General features: G+C 47.4%; 6 protein-coding genes across 6 annotated transcripts; 3 read left to right on the forward strand and 3 right to left on the reverse strand.

Annotated features, from left to right (window-relative positions):
• Positions 1-301: 301 nt before the first annotated feature.
• Positions 302-1,195, reverse strand: K452DRAFT_313405 (uncharacterized protein; the record flags this gene model as incomplete). The annotated part of the gene is made up of 1 exon (XM_033543662.1): positions 302-1,195. The coding sequence occupies one exon, from the start codon at positions 1,193-1,195 to the stop codon at positions 302-304; it is 894 nt and encodes a 297-aa protein (XP_033391879.1).
• A 519-nt stretch (positions 1,196-1,714) lies between these two features.
• K452DRAFT_292612 (uncharacterized protein) lies at positions 1,715-2,714 on the forward strand. Its single transcript, XM_033541406.1, has 2 exons — positions 1,715-2,072; positions 2,127-2,714. Exons 1-2 carry the CDS (start codon positions 1,762-1,764, stop codon positions 2,686-2,688), a joined length of 873 nt encoding a protein of 290 aa, XP_033391880.1. The 5' UTR covers positions 1,715-1,761; the 3' UTR covers positions 2,689-2,714.
• A 124-nt stretch (positions 2,715-2,838) lies between these two features.
• Positions 2,839-5,074, reverse strand: K452DRAFT_362706 (uncharacterized protein; the record flags this gene model as incomplete). Its single annotated transcript, XM_033546528.1, has 8 exons — positions 4,898-5,074; positions 4,448-4,822; positions 4,368-4,395; positions 3,897-4,320; positions 3,597-3,845; positions 3,387-3,573; positions 3,066-3,331; positions 2,839-3,004 (listed from the first exon to the last, which is right to left on the reverse strand). The coding sequence occupies exons 2-8, from the start codon at positions 4,613-4,615 to the stop codon at positions 2,839-2,841; spliced, it is 1,488 nt and encodes a 495-aa protein (XP_033391881.1). The 5' UTR covers positions 4,616-4,822; positions 4,898-5,074.
• On the forward strand, positions 4,875-7,358 carry K452DRAFT_354054 (uncharacterized protein; the record flags this gene model as incomplete). The annotated part of the gene is made up of 8 exons (XM_033545863.1): positions 4,875-4,948; positions 5,000-5,125; positions 5,172-5,365; positions 5,424-5,959; positions 6,009-6,133; positions 6,186-6,346; positions 6,395-6,757; positions 6,812-7,358. The coding sequence occupies 8 exons, from the start codon at positions 4,875-4,877 to the stop codon at positions 7,264-7,266; spliced, it is 2,034 nt and encodes a 677-aa protein (XP_033391882.1). The 3' UTR covers positions 7,267-7,358.
• Positions 7,359-7,420: 62 nt separating this feature from the next.
• K452DRAFT_259486 (uncharacterized protein) lies at positions 7,421-9,542 on the reverse strand. Its single transcript, XM_033538497.1, has 3 exons — positions 9,143-9,542; positions 8,272-9,095; positions 7,421-8,221 (listed from the first exon to the last, which is right to left on the reverse strand). The coding sequence occupies exons 1-3, from the start codon at positions 9,356-9,358 to the stop codon at positions 7,609-7,611; spliced, it is 1,653 nt and encodes a 550-aa protein (XP_033391883.1). The 5' UTR covers positions 9,359-9,542; the 3' UTR covers positions 7,421-7,608.
• Positions 9,543-10,510: 968 nt separating this feature from the next.
• K452DRAFT_354056 (uncharacterized protein) lies at positions 10,511-12,545 on the forward strand (the record flags this gene model as incomplete). Its single annotated transcript, XM_033545864.1, has 11 exons — positions 10,511-10,592; positions 10,643-10,842; positions 10,894-11,083; positions 11,141-11,226; positions 11,304-11,574; positions 11,623-11,641; positions 11,692-11,763; positions 11,816-12,063; positions 12,112-12,176; positions 12,228-12,458; positions 12,483-12,545. The coding sequence occupies 11 exons, from the start codon at positions 10,511-10,513 to the stop codon at positions 12,543-12,545; spliced, it is 1,527 nt and encodes a 508-aa protein (XP_033391884.1).
• Positions 12,546-12,690: the final 145 nt, after the last annotated feature.

The following is a 12,690-nucleotide window of genomic DNA, read 5'->3' on the forward strand; positions in this document are numbered from 1 at the left end:
AAAAAAAAAGTAAAATATATTCTTAAAAAAAAAAGAATATATTTTTAGAAAAGATAAATATATATTCAGAAAAGTGGAATATATTTTGTTAAAGAAAAAGAATATGCTTTAGGAAGATATTAAATATATTTTATAAAAAAAAGAAATATTTATTTTTTATAATAAATTACTATATCTTATAGTAAATAGCTATATTTATATTATATACTACCTTTAAATAGTATTCAGAGGCTTAAGGATATAAATATTAGCTTAATAGTAGGACTAGTTACGTAGTATGTACTAAGATAAATATATCTACTTAGTATATACGTTCCTCTCCCTTTAGATCACCGCCTTTAACCATTTTATTAATTCTCTCCTCCTTTGAAATAAGTTGTTTGCCAACAATATCCTTTTCACCATCTTGAATATTCACTCCGGCACATCTCATAACGAAAGAACATAGCTCCAGCTCTGCTTCGAACGCATTTCTTGTCAAAGCGTGATCGTCACCATCAAATAGGTGTATTCGTCTATCGCCCTTGGATCCATACATTGCATGCAACCTCTCGGAGCATGAGTAACTCAAGCACCGATCACCAGTTCGATGGAGCAGCAGTATCGGTCGGGGCGCAAGGCGTCTGATTCCCTCTGTTTCGGCAGTCTGAGATGCTACGGTTGCGCAGCCAACAACACGTGAATTGTTCCCGCCAACCGTGAAGACCGGCGCACCTTCAAAGGACCAGCCTACTAACACAACGCGATCAAGCCCATAGTCAGCTTCCAGTAACGACATGGCAGCTTCCACATCCTGAACGCAATATTTGTTTCTGGCGGGGTATCTGTAATCCATTCTCAGAGCTGGGATTCCCGCATCAAGAGATGCTAGTTTAGTCGCCATGGACAGGTAGATCGAGGATGGGCCTACGAGGCCGCCACCTGCACCTGAAAGCAGAATTGCTGCTGTCCGCGACGAAGAAGACGAGTTGGAGGTTCGCCTCTCAAAATTTGATGATATGTGCACGAAACCAGGGACTGCGCCGTCCGGACCGTCGTTAACAGCAATGGAAAGTTGTTCCACATTGCAGATAGACTTCTTGGCGGAATCTAGGACGGAGAGACGAGGTGGCCTGTCAGGACCGTCAAGGGATTGGATTGGAGTACGCTTAGTAGGCGTTGCAGTGCCTGCGCTAAGAGAGGTCTTGATAGACATTTTGGCCGAATTGAACAGAAGGGCGCGGAAGATAGTAAGCATTCAGGTCAGGCAACTGTGCTGAAATGAAGTGAAAGTTTTACTCGGTCACAATATAATAAAGGTGCCATCTTTGGTGGCGAGTTCCTTACTGAAAACACGAGATCATAGTGATGTAGTTAGTGTCACCGTGTTTGTTTGCCCCTTGCCGCGTGGCGTAATAAGCGGCAGAGTTCTTTTAGCCATTATATTTAACATGTAGCATGGCATACTCCTTGTGGATATGTAAGTATGCTACTTGTATGCGAAGTAGAGTGTTGTGAGAGTGTGTACCAGCTATACGTGAGATGCGCATGGGAGGCACAGAGGATAGGCTTGGATCTTACCAGTGGACCCATTTTTGGTGATTTATATCCCTGTTCATATCGGCATGGCCACCCGATGGGTCCTTATCTGATCGGATGTTAAAGCCGACAAACAAGGTGGAGCTTCTTATTTGATACAAAGCGGCTATTGCCTCGCAAATATTTTTATAAGCATCTCTATCATGGCATTGTCATTTTTTACATCCCCTCCACGTTTTGTCCATGTCTTGTCTTCCAGCAAAAATCAGCACTGGTCTTGAAGCCAGGTTGGCCGCGTGCGAAAACACGATTTTGTCCACGTCTGGCATTGCACCTGGTTATCTTCAAGCAAATTTAATAGTTCTTCCTTCACGATTCGCAGCGGACTTTCGTCTTCTTTGCTTTCGCAACCCTGTACCTTGTCCTCTTCTGGCAGAATCTGCAAGCGTTGGCAACCACTCATACTTGAAATCGTGGATGAAGGATATTGCCGATGATAAGGTTGCGCATTGCATTGACATCAGAACAGACGCGCCTAGATATATGGTTTACAGGTATCTGCGCGGACTAATTTTGTTCATGTTAAAGATACTGACAAACAACTGCAGAGATGGGAAGCTACTCAAGGCGAAATGTAAAGATCTTACAGAGGAATGGACCGAAGATCACGTTGCATTCTTGATTGGCTGTTCATATAGCTTCGAGACCGCGCTCGCAGCCGCAGGATTACTTCCGAACCATACAGTGTGGGGCCGAGTTGTTCCAATGTACCGCACAAACCTCCCGCTTTGTCCAGCCGGCGTTTTCACTGGAAGTACATATACTGTCTCAATGAGACTATACAAAAAAAGTGACGTTGAGAAAGTAAGGGGTATAACAAGGCCATACGTGGCAACTCATGGAGAGCCGATTGCCTGGGGCTGGGAAGCTGTCAGGGTTCTGGGAGTATCTAATATCAATAGGCCAGACTGGGGAGAAACACCTTTTACCGCTGAAGGTAAGGCTTTGGAAATTGGAGATAAGGAGAATGTGCCTGTTTTCTGGGGTTGTGGTGTGACGCCTCAAGAGGCTGTCATGAGAGCGAGTTTGCCCGGTGTTGTTATGGGTCATGCTCCGGGCCATATGATTGTGTTAGATGTAAAGGAAAACCAAGTCATAGAGCACACTTGAAAAATAAATCACTTTCCTATATGAAAGCATCGAACAACTACACCGGCAGTATATAATATCAACCTTAAAAATTCACCATAACACTTCTAGGTCACATTCTATAATAAACTCATAAGAAAAGTTTTCATGATAGGTGTAGTTTTGTACTGCCTACAGCTGGTATTTAAAATTCAAAGCGCGATCACCCGATTTGACTTTCCTCATGTCTTCGACTTCCCCACTAGAAATTTTCTCCTTCTCTTCGTTACATTTCTTGATGTACAACCACTTTAAAACAACAAGGACCTGACTTATGCACAACGCCCCAAGTGAGAACCTGTATGTTAATAAGTAACAATTCTGCGGTTTGGTAAACCGACAAGTAAAGAGTCACTTACGCATTTCCCAGTTTGTACGGCGCAGTCCGATATATTTGGCCAGCCACCACACCAGCGGTATTGCCAATAGTTTGTTGGAACCCTATCGATGCAGCACGTCGATAATGTGGGGCGACGTTGACATTCAACCATGTCACGTTCAGTCCCACCCCATTGTATACTGCAATAGCGCATAGGAAGGTGCCTAGGAATTTGACACCAACAGAAGTATCTGTAAGCAATAGAATATATCCAATGATACCAGGAATATTGGTCAGAAAAATAAACTGTGCACAGGTTAGCAGTAAGTCTAGAAGAAAAAGGTAAATGGAACAGAAGTACCGGCCCTCGAATAGTGAATCTATCTGAAATGAAAGCAAAAATCATAAAAGCAAGTCCGCCTAGTATGTAAACGGGGATGGTTAGGTATTGAGATTGCAATGTGCTGTAGCCCATTCCCAATATGATAGACGGGAGAAAGGTACTGAAGCCGTAAAGGAGTACGTCTTGACAGAACTGAATGGAACCACTGAATACTGTTAGCAGAATTACTTAAAAAGTCGTGTAAAAGACAAGTATACGCGCCTCAGGTAAAGCTTTGGATCTTTCAATGCAAGCATAACTTCTTCCCAGCTGAATTCTTCACTGCCCATATATTCCTTCCTCTGAATCGCACGGATTTGCATCATATTCTTCTCCTCTGCATTTAAGAAGTAGGCGTTTGAGGGATCGTTTGGCAGTCCAAACCATACATAAGCAGCTATCAGGAAGCTGAAAATGCCTTCAATGATGTAAACCCACCTAGGCATCGTGAGTATCCATTTACAGTGCACCACATGAACTCCAACTTACCTCCAGCCAGCAACGCCAGATACCCCATCCATTTGAAGAATGGCGTAAGCAAGAAGTCCCCCGAAAGCTCCACTGATAGCTGTACACACGAAAAGGTATGAAACCCGTTTTGCTTGCTCTTTTCTCCGATAGACCATGGTTAGATAAAGGTTTAGGCCGGGGAAAAGGCCACCTTCGCAAGCTCCGAGGATGAGCCTGGTTGCATAGAGGCCACCGATGTTCTCAATGAAACCGGAGAAGATGGTGACAAGGGACCAGACAATACACAGGCCACTCAGAAGGTAGCGGGGTGTTAACTTCTTTAAAAGGATGGCCCAAGGTGTCTCAAAGCTGACATAAGTGGCGTAGAATATGGACACTGCGATAGAGAACTGTTCAGGCGTTGCGTGAATTGCTTCAGGCATGCCGGCGGTTTTGACGTTGCCTTTATCGGTCAGAACCAGTTTAGATTTCCGCACGGGGTTAACTCACCAATGTTAGAACGGTCGAGAAAACAAGACTGTCTTTTGTCAGCGAATGAGTTGGCTCTCGAAAATCACAGTGCACAATACCAGGTAAACGAGCATGATAATGGGCACAAAAGCTAAGTCGAGCTTGGCCAGAAGCCTTTTCTCCTTAATTGGATCGATATAGAGGCCTGTCTCGCCTGATTCTGGATTAGCATAGCCATCTTGCTGTTCGAAGGTGGCCGACTTGACATCGACAGAAGGGCGCTCCATGTCGATGATAGATGGGCGAGAGAACAGACAAGAATTGCAGGCATTTTTATTTCGGCGGTGGTGCAGGGATGATATCGGGCTATTTCCAAGTACACATGGAAATGAACAGTCGAAAGAGATCGGTGGGGAAAGCCGTGGAGCATGCAGGCGGTAATGATAATCGGAAGAGGAAGCCGCGAGAGCCGAGATCGGCAACTCGCTTGACGTCTCCAGAGGTCAGAGTCAGACATCCGTCACGCCGCCTTCCACTGTCCACATCATGCCTCCAGGAAAGCAACGTACCACTGCTCATGCACATCGGGCCAGTATTCCCTATCGGCGGACTTCTCTGGCGTGAGACAACTCCCTTGACTCCCGAGACCTGCGCTCTGACCTGTGCATCAGCTGTGTCCGGTGTAGAGGAAGGAAGACCAAGTGTAGCGGTGACCTTCCTTCCTGTAGGACTTGTCGTGCCGGTAACCATGGCTGTATATACTTGGAACAAGAACGGAAGGTTCAGGTTCCCGAGTTGTAAGGTTATGACGCGCCTGTTGCGAACCCGCTGACTAAGAGCCAGCTATCTGCGCGACCTTGAAGCACGCGTGAGGGCGTACGAACAAAGCCAGGCTCCGATCCCCAAGGCACCGTCGCCTTCATTTCCAGCTTCAGCATCTTTAAATCCGAAAGGGAGTGGCGAAACAGAAGAATTCGGAGAAAACCCTCTCACCGAAGGCATGGCACATCTTGTCATGACGCCTTCTGGACAACGACGTAGGTTAGGCACTTCATATGGATTGCTTTTTACTTATTGGTATATCCTTGGAACCAGACTACCTTGGCAACTCCTCTTCCACCAGTTTTGGCCTAAGGTTACGAAGCTTCGTTGAGACTCTCAGCCGATTCGACCATGACCTCTCGATAGAGGTGCAGTGCCCGACGTACAATCCTGCGGCATGGCCTAAGCGCCGCCCTTCACTGACCAAGGTCCCGCAGTTGCCCCCTTATGGCTTTGCGAAGCGTCTTTACAAAGCCCAATTTGTCTATATTGGTACCATTTTTTCATTCGTTGAGCCTCATGTCTTCGAAGCACGTCTTCAAAAAGCATATAATCAAATACCCGACCTTTCAGACCGCGAGGCGTGTCTTTCATACAGTCAAGTCTTGATCATCCTTGCTTATGGTCAATTATACAGTGTAAATCAATGGGATGGACATGACGGTCCCCCGGGGTTTGACTATTTCATGCAAGCACTACAGTTTCTTCCTGATATTCACGACGAAGGCTCCGTGTTATTCGTCGAAGTTCTTTCCTTGGCAGGCTATTTCATGCAGAACTTGAACCGCCGAGATGCAGCCTTCCTCTACGTATGTCTTATCATCTTAGTAGGCTAAGTATGTTGCTAACAGCTCTCAGACCGGCTTAGCACTGCGTATGGCTATATCTCTCGGGTTGCACCAAGAGATAGACGATCCCGAAATAGATAACAAGGCACGGGAACACAGACGTCGTTTGTGGTGGTCTGTCTATTCAATGGACAGGCAAGTTAAAGCTTTTGAGCGTTTCTCGTCAGCTCGTAACTGACTACAGCAGGATCCTTTGCGCAAAATCGGGCAACCCAATCACTATCCTAGACGAAGACATTGGCGTTTCACACCCGTCCAGGCTGCCGGAATGTGAACCGGAAGTCGGCCCAGCAACAGTGCTGCTACATTATACGGAGTTGTCCAGAATCTTGGGCAAGATAATGAACAGTACGCGATACTGATGGATCATCATACTTTATAAACTGATAGGCGTAGGCATCTATCGCAAGAATCACAAGCCTGATCTTGTTGCTTCTGTCTACAACATCATGACGGACCTCAACAATTGGCGGCGAGACCTTCCTCAAGAACTTCAGTTCGACCCGAACAAGCTTGGAAAAGATATATCGCGCGAATCAGTCTCCATTTTTCTGCATTACTACCAATGTATCAATATGACTGCGCGTCCACTACTGTTCCGCATGGTCCAGAAACGACTGGCAACCGGAGGCAAGGGTGAGGACACAGATTGGCGCGTTCATCTTTCTCCAACAGCTATAGCTGTTATTGAAGCTTGCATAACTGCGGCTCGTGATAGTACAATAATGATGTATTCTGCAGCAAAGCAGAATCTTGTAGGTGAGTGTCTGAGAAGATATTGATTATTTCGTTAATCGTTGCTGACGGTCGAAGCCACCTACGGTTTTATGGATGGTGAACACATCTTCAGCGCTGCAATCGTTTTGGTCATGATAAATCTTGCATTTCCCTTTAATGAAAGAGACAGGAAGTCGATGAAAATGGCACTGGAAGTTCTCTGTGGAATGGCTGAGAAAGGAAACAGCCATATGAGAGCTCGGCACGAATTGCTGATGAAGTTGTGTAATATAGCCACCATACCTTGTCGTGGTACTGAAACGTCGCCAGCTTCCTTTGGAGGAAAGGACACTGGTGAAGACCCGGCTACCCTGTATGTCACTCCTAGCACCATCCCCGCTACGAATTTTCCACTCTTTGAGAATGAACCTGGGTTATTGCAAAGCATTGGCTCTTTAGACGGTGGTATCTGGGAGGAAGGCTATGGGAACATTGATATCGGGATAGATTTGGACTGGACACATTGGACGGAAGCCGTCCAGGGAACTTGAATGGAGAAGTAGTTGGCACTGAGGTTGTGGTCCAGAATGATTTCAACAAATAAGTTCAGTTTCTTACTTATAAAGTACTATTGAAGATGCGTTATTCATCATCATGATACTATATCCTTTCTTGGTGCGGTAGCTTTAAAGCATGAAATATTTTCTCTCCAAAGAAGGCAGCGGACAATCAAAACAATTGTTAAAAGTGGAAACCTCGACTGTTATGCCAAACTATGCTATCCCTTATCCTATTATGCAACCAGTTCTGCGATGTACAGAGATATTCCCACTAAATAGACATGCAAAGGTACCGAAGGAGGCTATCTAGAAAATCCGACTAAATCCAACAACTTATTCAAGCTTTGTTACCCGTAGCTTCATTCCATTTTTTGGTTTTATCGTCACAACCCCAGTAAGAATGACCTCACTTTGGTCCATAGCGAGATTCCACTTAAATTTACCCACAAACGCCGCAATTAGCGCTCGAAGTTCTGCCCGTGCAAATTTCTGTCCGATGCATGATCTGGGGCCATGGAGAAAAGTAAGCTGGCAATAGTTGCTTGGTGCACCACCGTGGTTGTTGGCATGGCCATCTGGGTCGATCCATCTTTCCGGACGGAAGGATTCGGCATCACTTCCCCAAAGGCTAGGTGACCGGTTGATAGCCCATGGAGCTATGAGGACCTGCGTGCCTTTTGGGACATGCTGGCCGCCGATGGTCGTATTGCGAATGGCGTCGCGGGCAGTGACTGGCACGGTGGGGTAAAGTCGAAGGACCTCGTTGCAGATGGCATTTAGGTATGGCATGGATTCGAGCTTATCCGCAAGATCTTCTGTTTTGCTTGCATCCGAAAGCTCAGCAGAAAGATAATTGCGAACTTCTTGGCGAAGTTTCGCCTGGATCGTTTCGTTAGTGGCTAGAAGATACGTCGCCCACGTAAAAGCGGAGGATGTGGTTTCATGCCTAGGTACAGTCAGTCGGCTGATCAGTATGTGGATGTATGGTTGGCTCACCCGGCAGCAAGAAAGGTTAGAAGTTGGTCAACTAGCATATCATCACCGAATACGTTGGAATTTAACATAACCGAGAGTATGTCCTTTGTTTCCTGATCCTGGGCCTTCAAAGAGCGCCTCTTGTCGGTGACAAGGCTCCGGCAGATTTCTCGCAGTCTACTAGTAAGTTCTTGGAGACGCTCATCAACTTTCCAGAGCAATGTTCTGGACAGTCTGCCAAGGCCTACAACATGCATTGCAAATAAGACCATCCTGCCTTTGGTGGGTATGAAGAAGTCTTCGTATAGTTTGGCAAGCGGGTCATCAAAATTATCCAAGGTATGGAAATCGCGACCTAGGCCCGCAAGACCGATGACATCCAAAGTGACTTTGGTAGCCCAATGGTGGACTTCAATGACCGCTGGGGGTCTTTCTCCAGAGTTATTCTCAAAATGGTCGAAATCTTTGGTGGAAATAGCTTCAGTGAGGGCTAAGGACTTTTGCCAAAACACAGGATATAGATTTTTAATGTGGCGAAAACTGAAGGAAGGCATGATATTCTTGCGCTGAAACATATGCTCATCTCCTTCGAGGATAATTAGGCCATCTCCAAGCACTCGGCGGAGGAAACCTTTGGTCCGTGTCGATTTTTGGAAGTCGTAAGAGTTGTTAACGAGGACATCTGCAAGAGTTCTTGGATCTGTTGGTAATAGTTTGTCTATGTTGAAAAAACCGCGGAACCTGATCAGTCCATCGTTGGGAATTTCCTTGATCCATTTAAGAAGTTCGGCTCCAGGGGGCCTTTTGAATGCCAGAAAGCCATGGGCAAGTACAGGTAAAGCACCCTGACTAAATAAGCTGCAGTTTTGCGCCGACAAGGAACGGGACAAACCTTGGGCTCCGGCAGACCGCGCAAAGGGCTGAAAACAAAAGGATATATGAACGTCATCCATATAGCCCAGATCACGAAGTTGAAAGCGGTTAAAGCCAAAGCAAGGGATGTGATCGACATCCCTGAACTCTGCCCGAGCAAAAGAAGTCTCGCAAAGAGTGCCTCCGGCGCAGACAGTAGCGCCAGGAATATGGGAAGCGGTATGCTGATGGGCATCTTGGAGATCGCGGTTGGTGTTGAGGTTACTTCTTGGAGCGGAACGCCACGGAAATCTGAACGATTGAAGCTAGAACCGACGGCGTGCTGAAGAAACGACGATCACTACGATAGGCCTATAACGAGGCTCAAGAAAAGCGACGATGGATATGGTTGCGGCCAACCAGAGGTTGATGGACGAAGGGTCTCCTGCAGTTTGGTACGTCGGGGTAATGTGGGGATGACGTGTGGTCGGTAGTGCAGCTCGGCTGTTGCCCAGCCACTCGCTAAGTTGTTACAACAAAAGGTACACCGTACTTCGTACATCGTTGCTTTTTCAGTAAGATGCTTTCACAAGCTTTCACTCATTTATACACTTCTCCGGCATGGAGCCCCATGGGCGCGGCATCAATGATCCTCTGAACTCGTCATTGGGCTCGAGGAATGTCATGCTCTCAACTGCCATGTCTCCTCTGCACCCTACAGTAAGTTATCGCGGAGAAAGCCGACACCTCATCGAATCGAAGAGAACTTCAAATTTCTTTGCTCCAAACCCGTGAATGGTACGGATTTAAGTTTGGATAGGTACGACTGGCGACAAGGGAGAAGCCGAGCACATTGCCGATGCATGCAAACACTCGAAGATTGAGGCGAACATGAATCGCTTTTGTTCTGAGCCAGGGAAAGAATTATTCCGTCTTGTAAGGCATCATGAGTCGGGATGTCTGAATAATGCGGCGTCACCCCCCCAGACCCCGGACCCCAGGAAACCAGAACGCTATCACCCCACTTGAGCCCCCCGCATTAAAGCCAATTAGCCGGACAGGGCGCTGATCACTCGTGAGACTTTCCCGCATAAGGGCCCATCGGCATATGTTTTGCCAAGTCTGCTGAGCCTGCCCGACCGCGTCTCTTGGTCAGTCACTACTGCCGTGCTTCAAGACTCCCGTAGCATGGACCCGTTTCTCCCCGCGTTGTCGAAGCCTGTCAGCCGGCAATCGTCCTGCTTCGGACCTTTCTCGCGCGAATGTTACACTGCTGTCCGGGCTATGTTCTCCCGGTGCATCGGTATGACTGGTATATAACCAGTGACGGGGCCCCGAACGCCCGTTGAAGCCATCGGATGAGAGCTAACAGTTTCATTTTGGGGGAAAGGTCTACCCGAATATCGCCATGCAGTTCGACATGTTTGGACGCGGCTTCAAGCTGCAATTGGCCATTTCAGCCGCGTGCTCAATGGCATTTATCCTTTTTGGTAATCGCCTCACCTCTTTCGCACTCTGAACAATGCCTGACGCATGACAGGTTACGACCAAGGTGTTTTCAGCGGCATTGTAGGCAACACGGATTTCTTGAATATCGTGGATAATCCCGGAGACACCATATTGGGGATAATCGTCAGTACATACAACCTGGGATGTTTTGCCGGTTGCCTCCTCACATTTGCCTACGGTGAATATTTTGGAAGGAGACGTGCAATGTGGATAGCAATGACCTGGGTCATAGTAAGCATACCTCTAAGCAAGCTTAAGATGCCGTCGCTTACCTAGATTTAGATTGGAGCAGCACTTCAAGCCTCCGCATATTCGAAACCTCATATGATCATCGCCCGCTTCGTTACCGGCATAGGCACGGGGATTGAGACTTCCACCGTGCCCATGTACCAAGCTGAACTCAGCCACGCTCATAATAGAGGGCGCCTCGTTTGTAGCGAGCCATTCTTTGTTGGGATTGGCATAGTAACTGGTAAGAAATGACAAGCCCAATAGATCAAGCCATATGACAACTAGCTGACCATGACAGCGTACTGGTTTGATTACGGCATGAATTTTACCCATGGTCCGATTGCCTGGCGTCTACCGATTGCATGCCAGGTTATTTTCGCCTTTGTATGTTCTCAGATTTAAGAGAAAGTTGACAAGTTCCTCATACGCGTACAAGAAGACTGACAATAGCGTCGCAACAGGTTGTCGTTATTCTTGTTTTTGGTCTCCCTGACTCACCTAGAGATCTCTTCAATAAAGGAAGAAATGAAGACGCTTTGAAGGTGCTTTGTACCGTCTTCGATAAATCTCCCGATGACCCGGCCATTTTGAAAGAACAATCGGAAATTCTTCAGGCACTCCGCCTGGAAGGAGTATCTCAAAAGAGTTGGCTGCACATTTTCCAGCAAGATGAAGTGCAAACAGGCAAGCGGGTTCTCCTTGCATATGGCATGCAATTCATGAACCAAGTTGGTAAGAATGTTATGGAACTTCTTGATGACGACGGACTGACCTCGTTAGGTGGCATCAATCTCGTCGTGTGCGTATTGCAGGAAGGAATGCAAATGACGGAACACTGACCTCTTGAAGCTATTATGTACCGACCGTTCTCGAAGAAAATGTCGGCATGTCTCGCAACATGTCGTTGCTAATCGGCGGAGTGTATGAATGGGTAATCCCGATGTGTTGTCCACTGCTAACGTCATTGGCTTAGCATCCAAATTATGTTCCCTCTGGGCTCGATCATTCCAGCTTTGGGCGCCGATAAGCTTGGACGGCGAAGACCAATGTTGTGGGGTAGTCTCGGCCTGGGCATCTGTATGATGCTCATATCCATCTTACTGAGCTTCAAAGGAAGCAGCGTAGAGACGCCAACGGCCTCGGCGAGTGTCGCCTTCTTTTTCATATACATGTTCATTTTCGGCGCTAGCGTGAACTGCATCCCTTGGGTATACGTACCCGGTGAGTTATTCCAGCGTCGGATGGCTTACACGTAGCTGACAGTTCCAGAAATATTACCTTTGAGGGCCCGCGCACGAGGTACCGCCATCGGCATATCTTCGAACTGGCTTTGGGTAAGAACTCGACGGAAGGGTGCAACCGGTCCAGACTAACGGAATTTTTAGAACTTTGTGATTGTCATGATTACGCCGGTAATCATCAGTCGACTGCAGTGGAAAGCCTATTTGATCTTCATGTGCACGAACCTCGCGTTCGTGCCGCTGATATACTTTTGCTACCCGGAAACGGCAAAGCTGACGTTGGAGGAAATGGATCTGCTGTACACCAGAAGAGGAGAGTCGCCCATCAAGATCAGCAAGAGGATCAGGAGGGAAAAGGCCATGGGGCTGCGGGCGGTGGACCAGAATTCGTCAACAGAGGCGGTGGGACCGGAGAAGAGAGAGGGTGGCAAGACGGCCGGGGAGAAGGTCGAGCCTGTGTAGTCTGTTTCATGCGGGGGCGTGGGGGGCTCTGGGGCTCCGCAGCGCTCCATGAAACGCGTGGCCCGTGTGGCGCGTTTCATGTCAGAGACGCGCCCGCCAATGCCCGGACCAAAACCCTTCACCACTTGCGCCTACCTACCTTGTA

This window comes from Aplosporella prunicola, assembly GCF_010093885.1.
Source record: "Aplosporella prunicola CBS 121167 unplaced genomic scaffold K452scaffold_58, whole genome shotgun sequence".
In the NCBI taxonomy this organism is placed as follows: Eukaryota; Fungi; Ascomycota; class Dothideomycetes; order Botryosphaeriales; family Aplosporellaceae; genus Aplosporella; species Aplosporella prunicola.

Excerpts from the sequence above, each read along its gene's own strand:
- K452DRAFT_292612 (XM_033541406.1), top strand. The coding sequence starts at position 1,762 with ATGTCTTGTCTTCCAGCAAAAATCAGCACTGGTCTTGAAGCCAGGTTG. Across the intron at positions 2,073-2,126 it reads CCTAGATATATGGTTTACAG|AGATGGGAAGCTACTCAAGG; the intron begins GTATCTGCGCGG and ends AAACAACTGCAG.
- K452DRAFT_259486 (XM_033538497.1), bottom strand. The coding sequence starts at position 9,358 with ATGCCCATCAGCATACCGCTTCCCATATTCCTGGCGCTACTGTCTGCG. Across the intron at positions 9,096-9,142 it reads GCGGTCTGCCGGAGCCCAAG|GGTGCTTTACCTGTACTTGC; the intron begins GTTTGTCCCGTT and ends TTATTTAGTCAG. Across the intron at positions 8,222-8,271 it reads CTAACCTTTCTTGCTGCCGG|GCATGAAACCACATCCTCCG; the intron begins GTGAGCCAACCA and ends GACTGTACCTAG.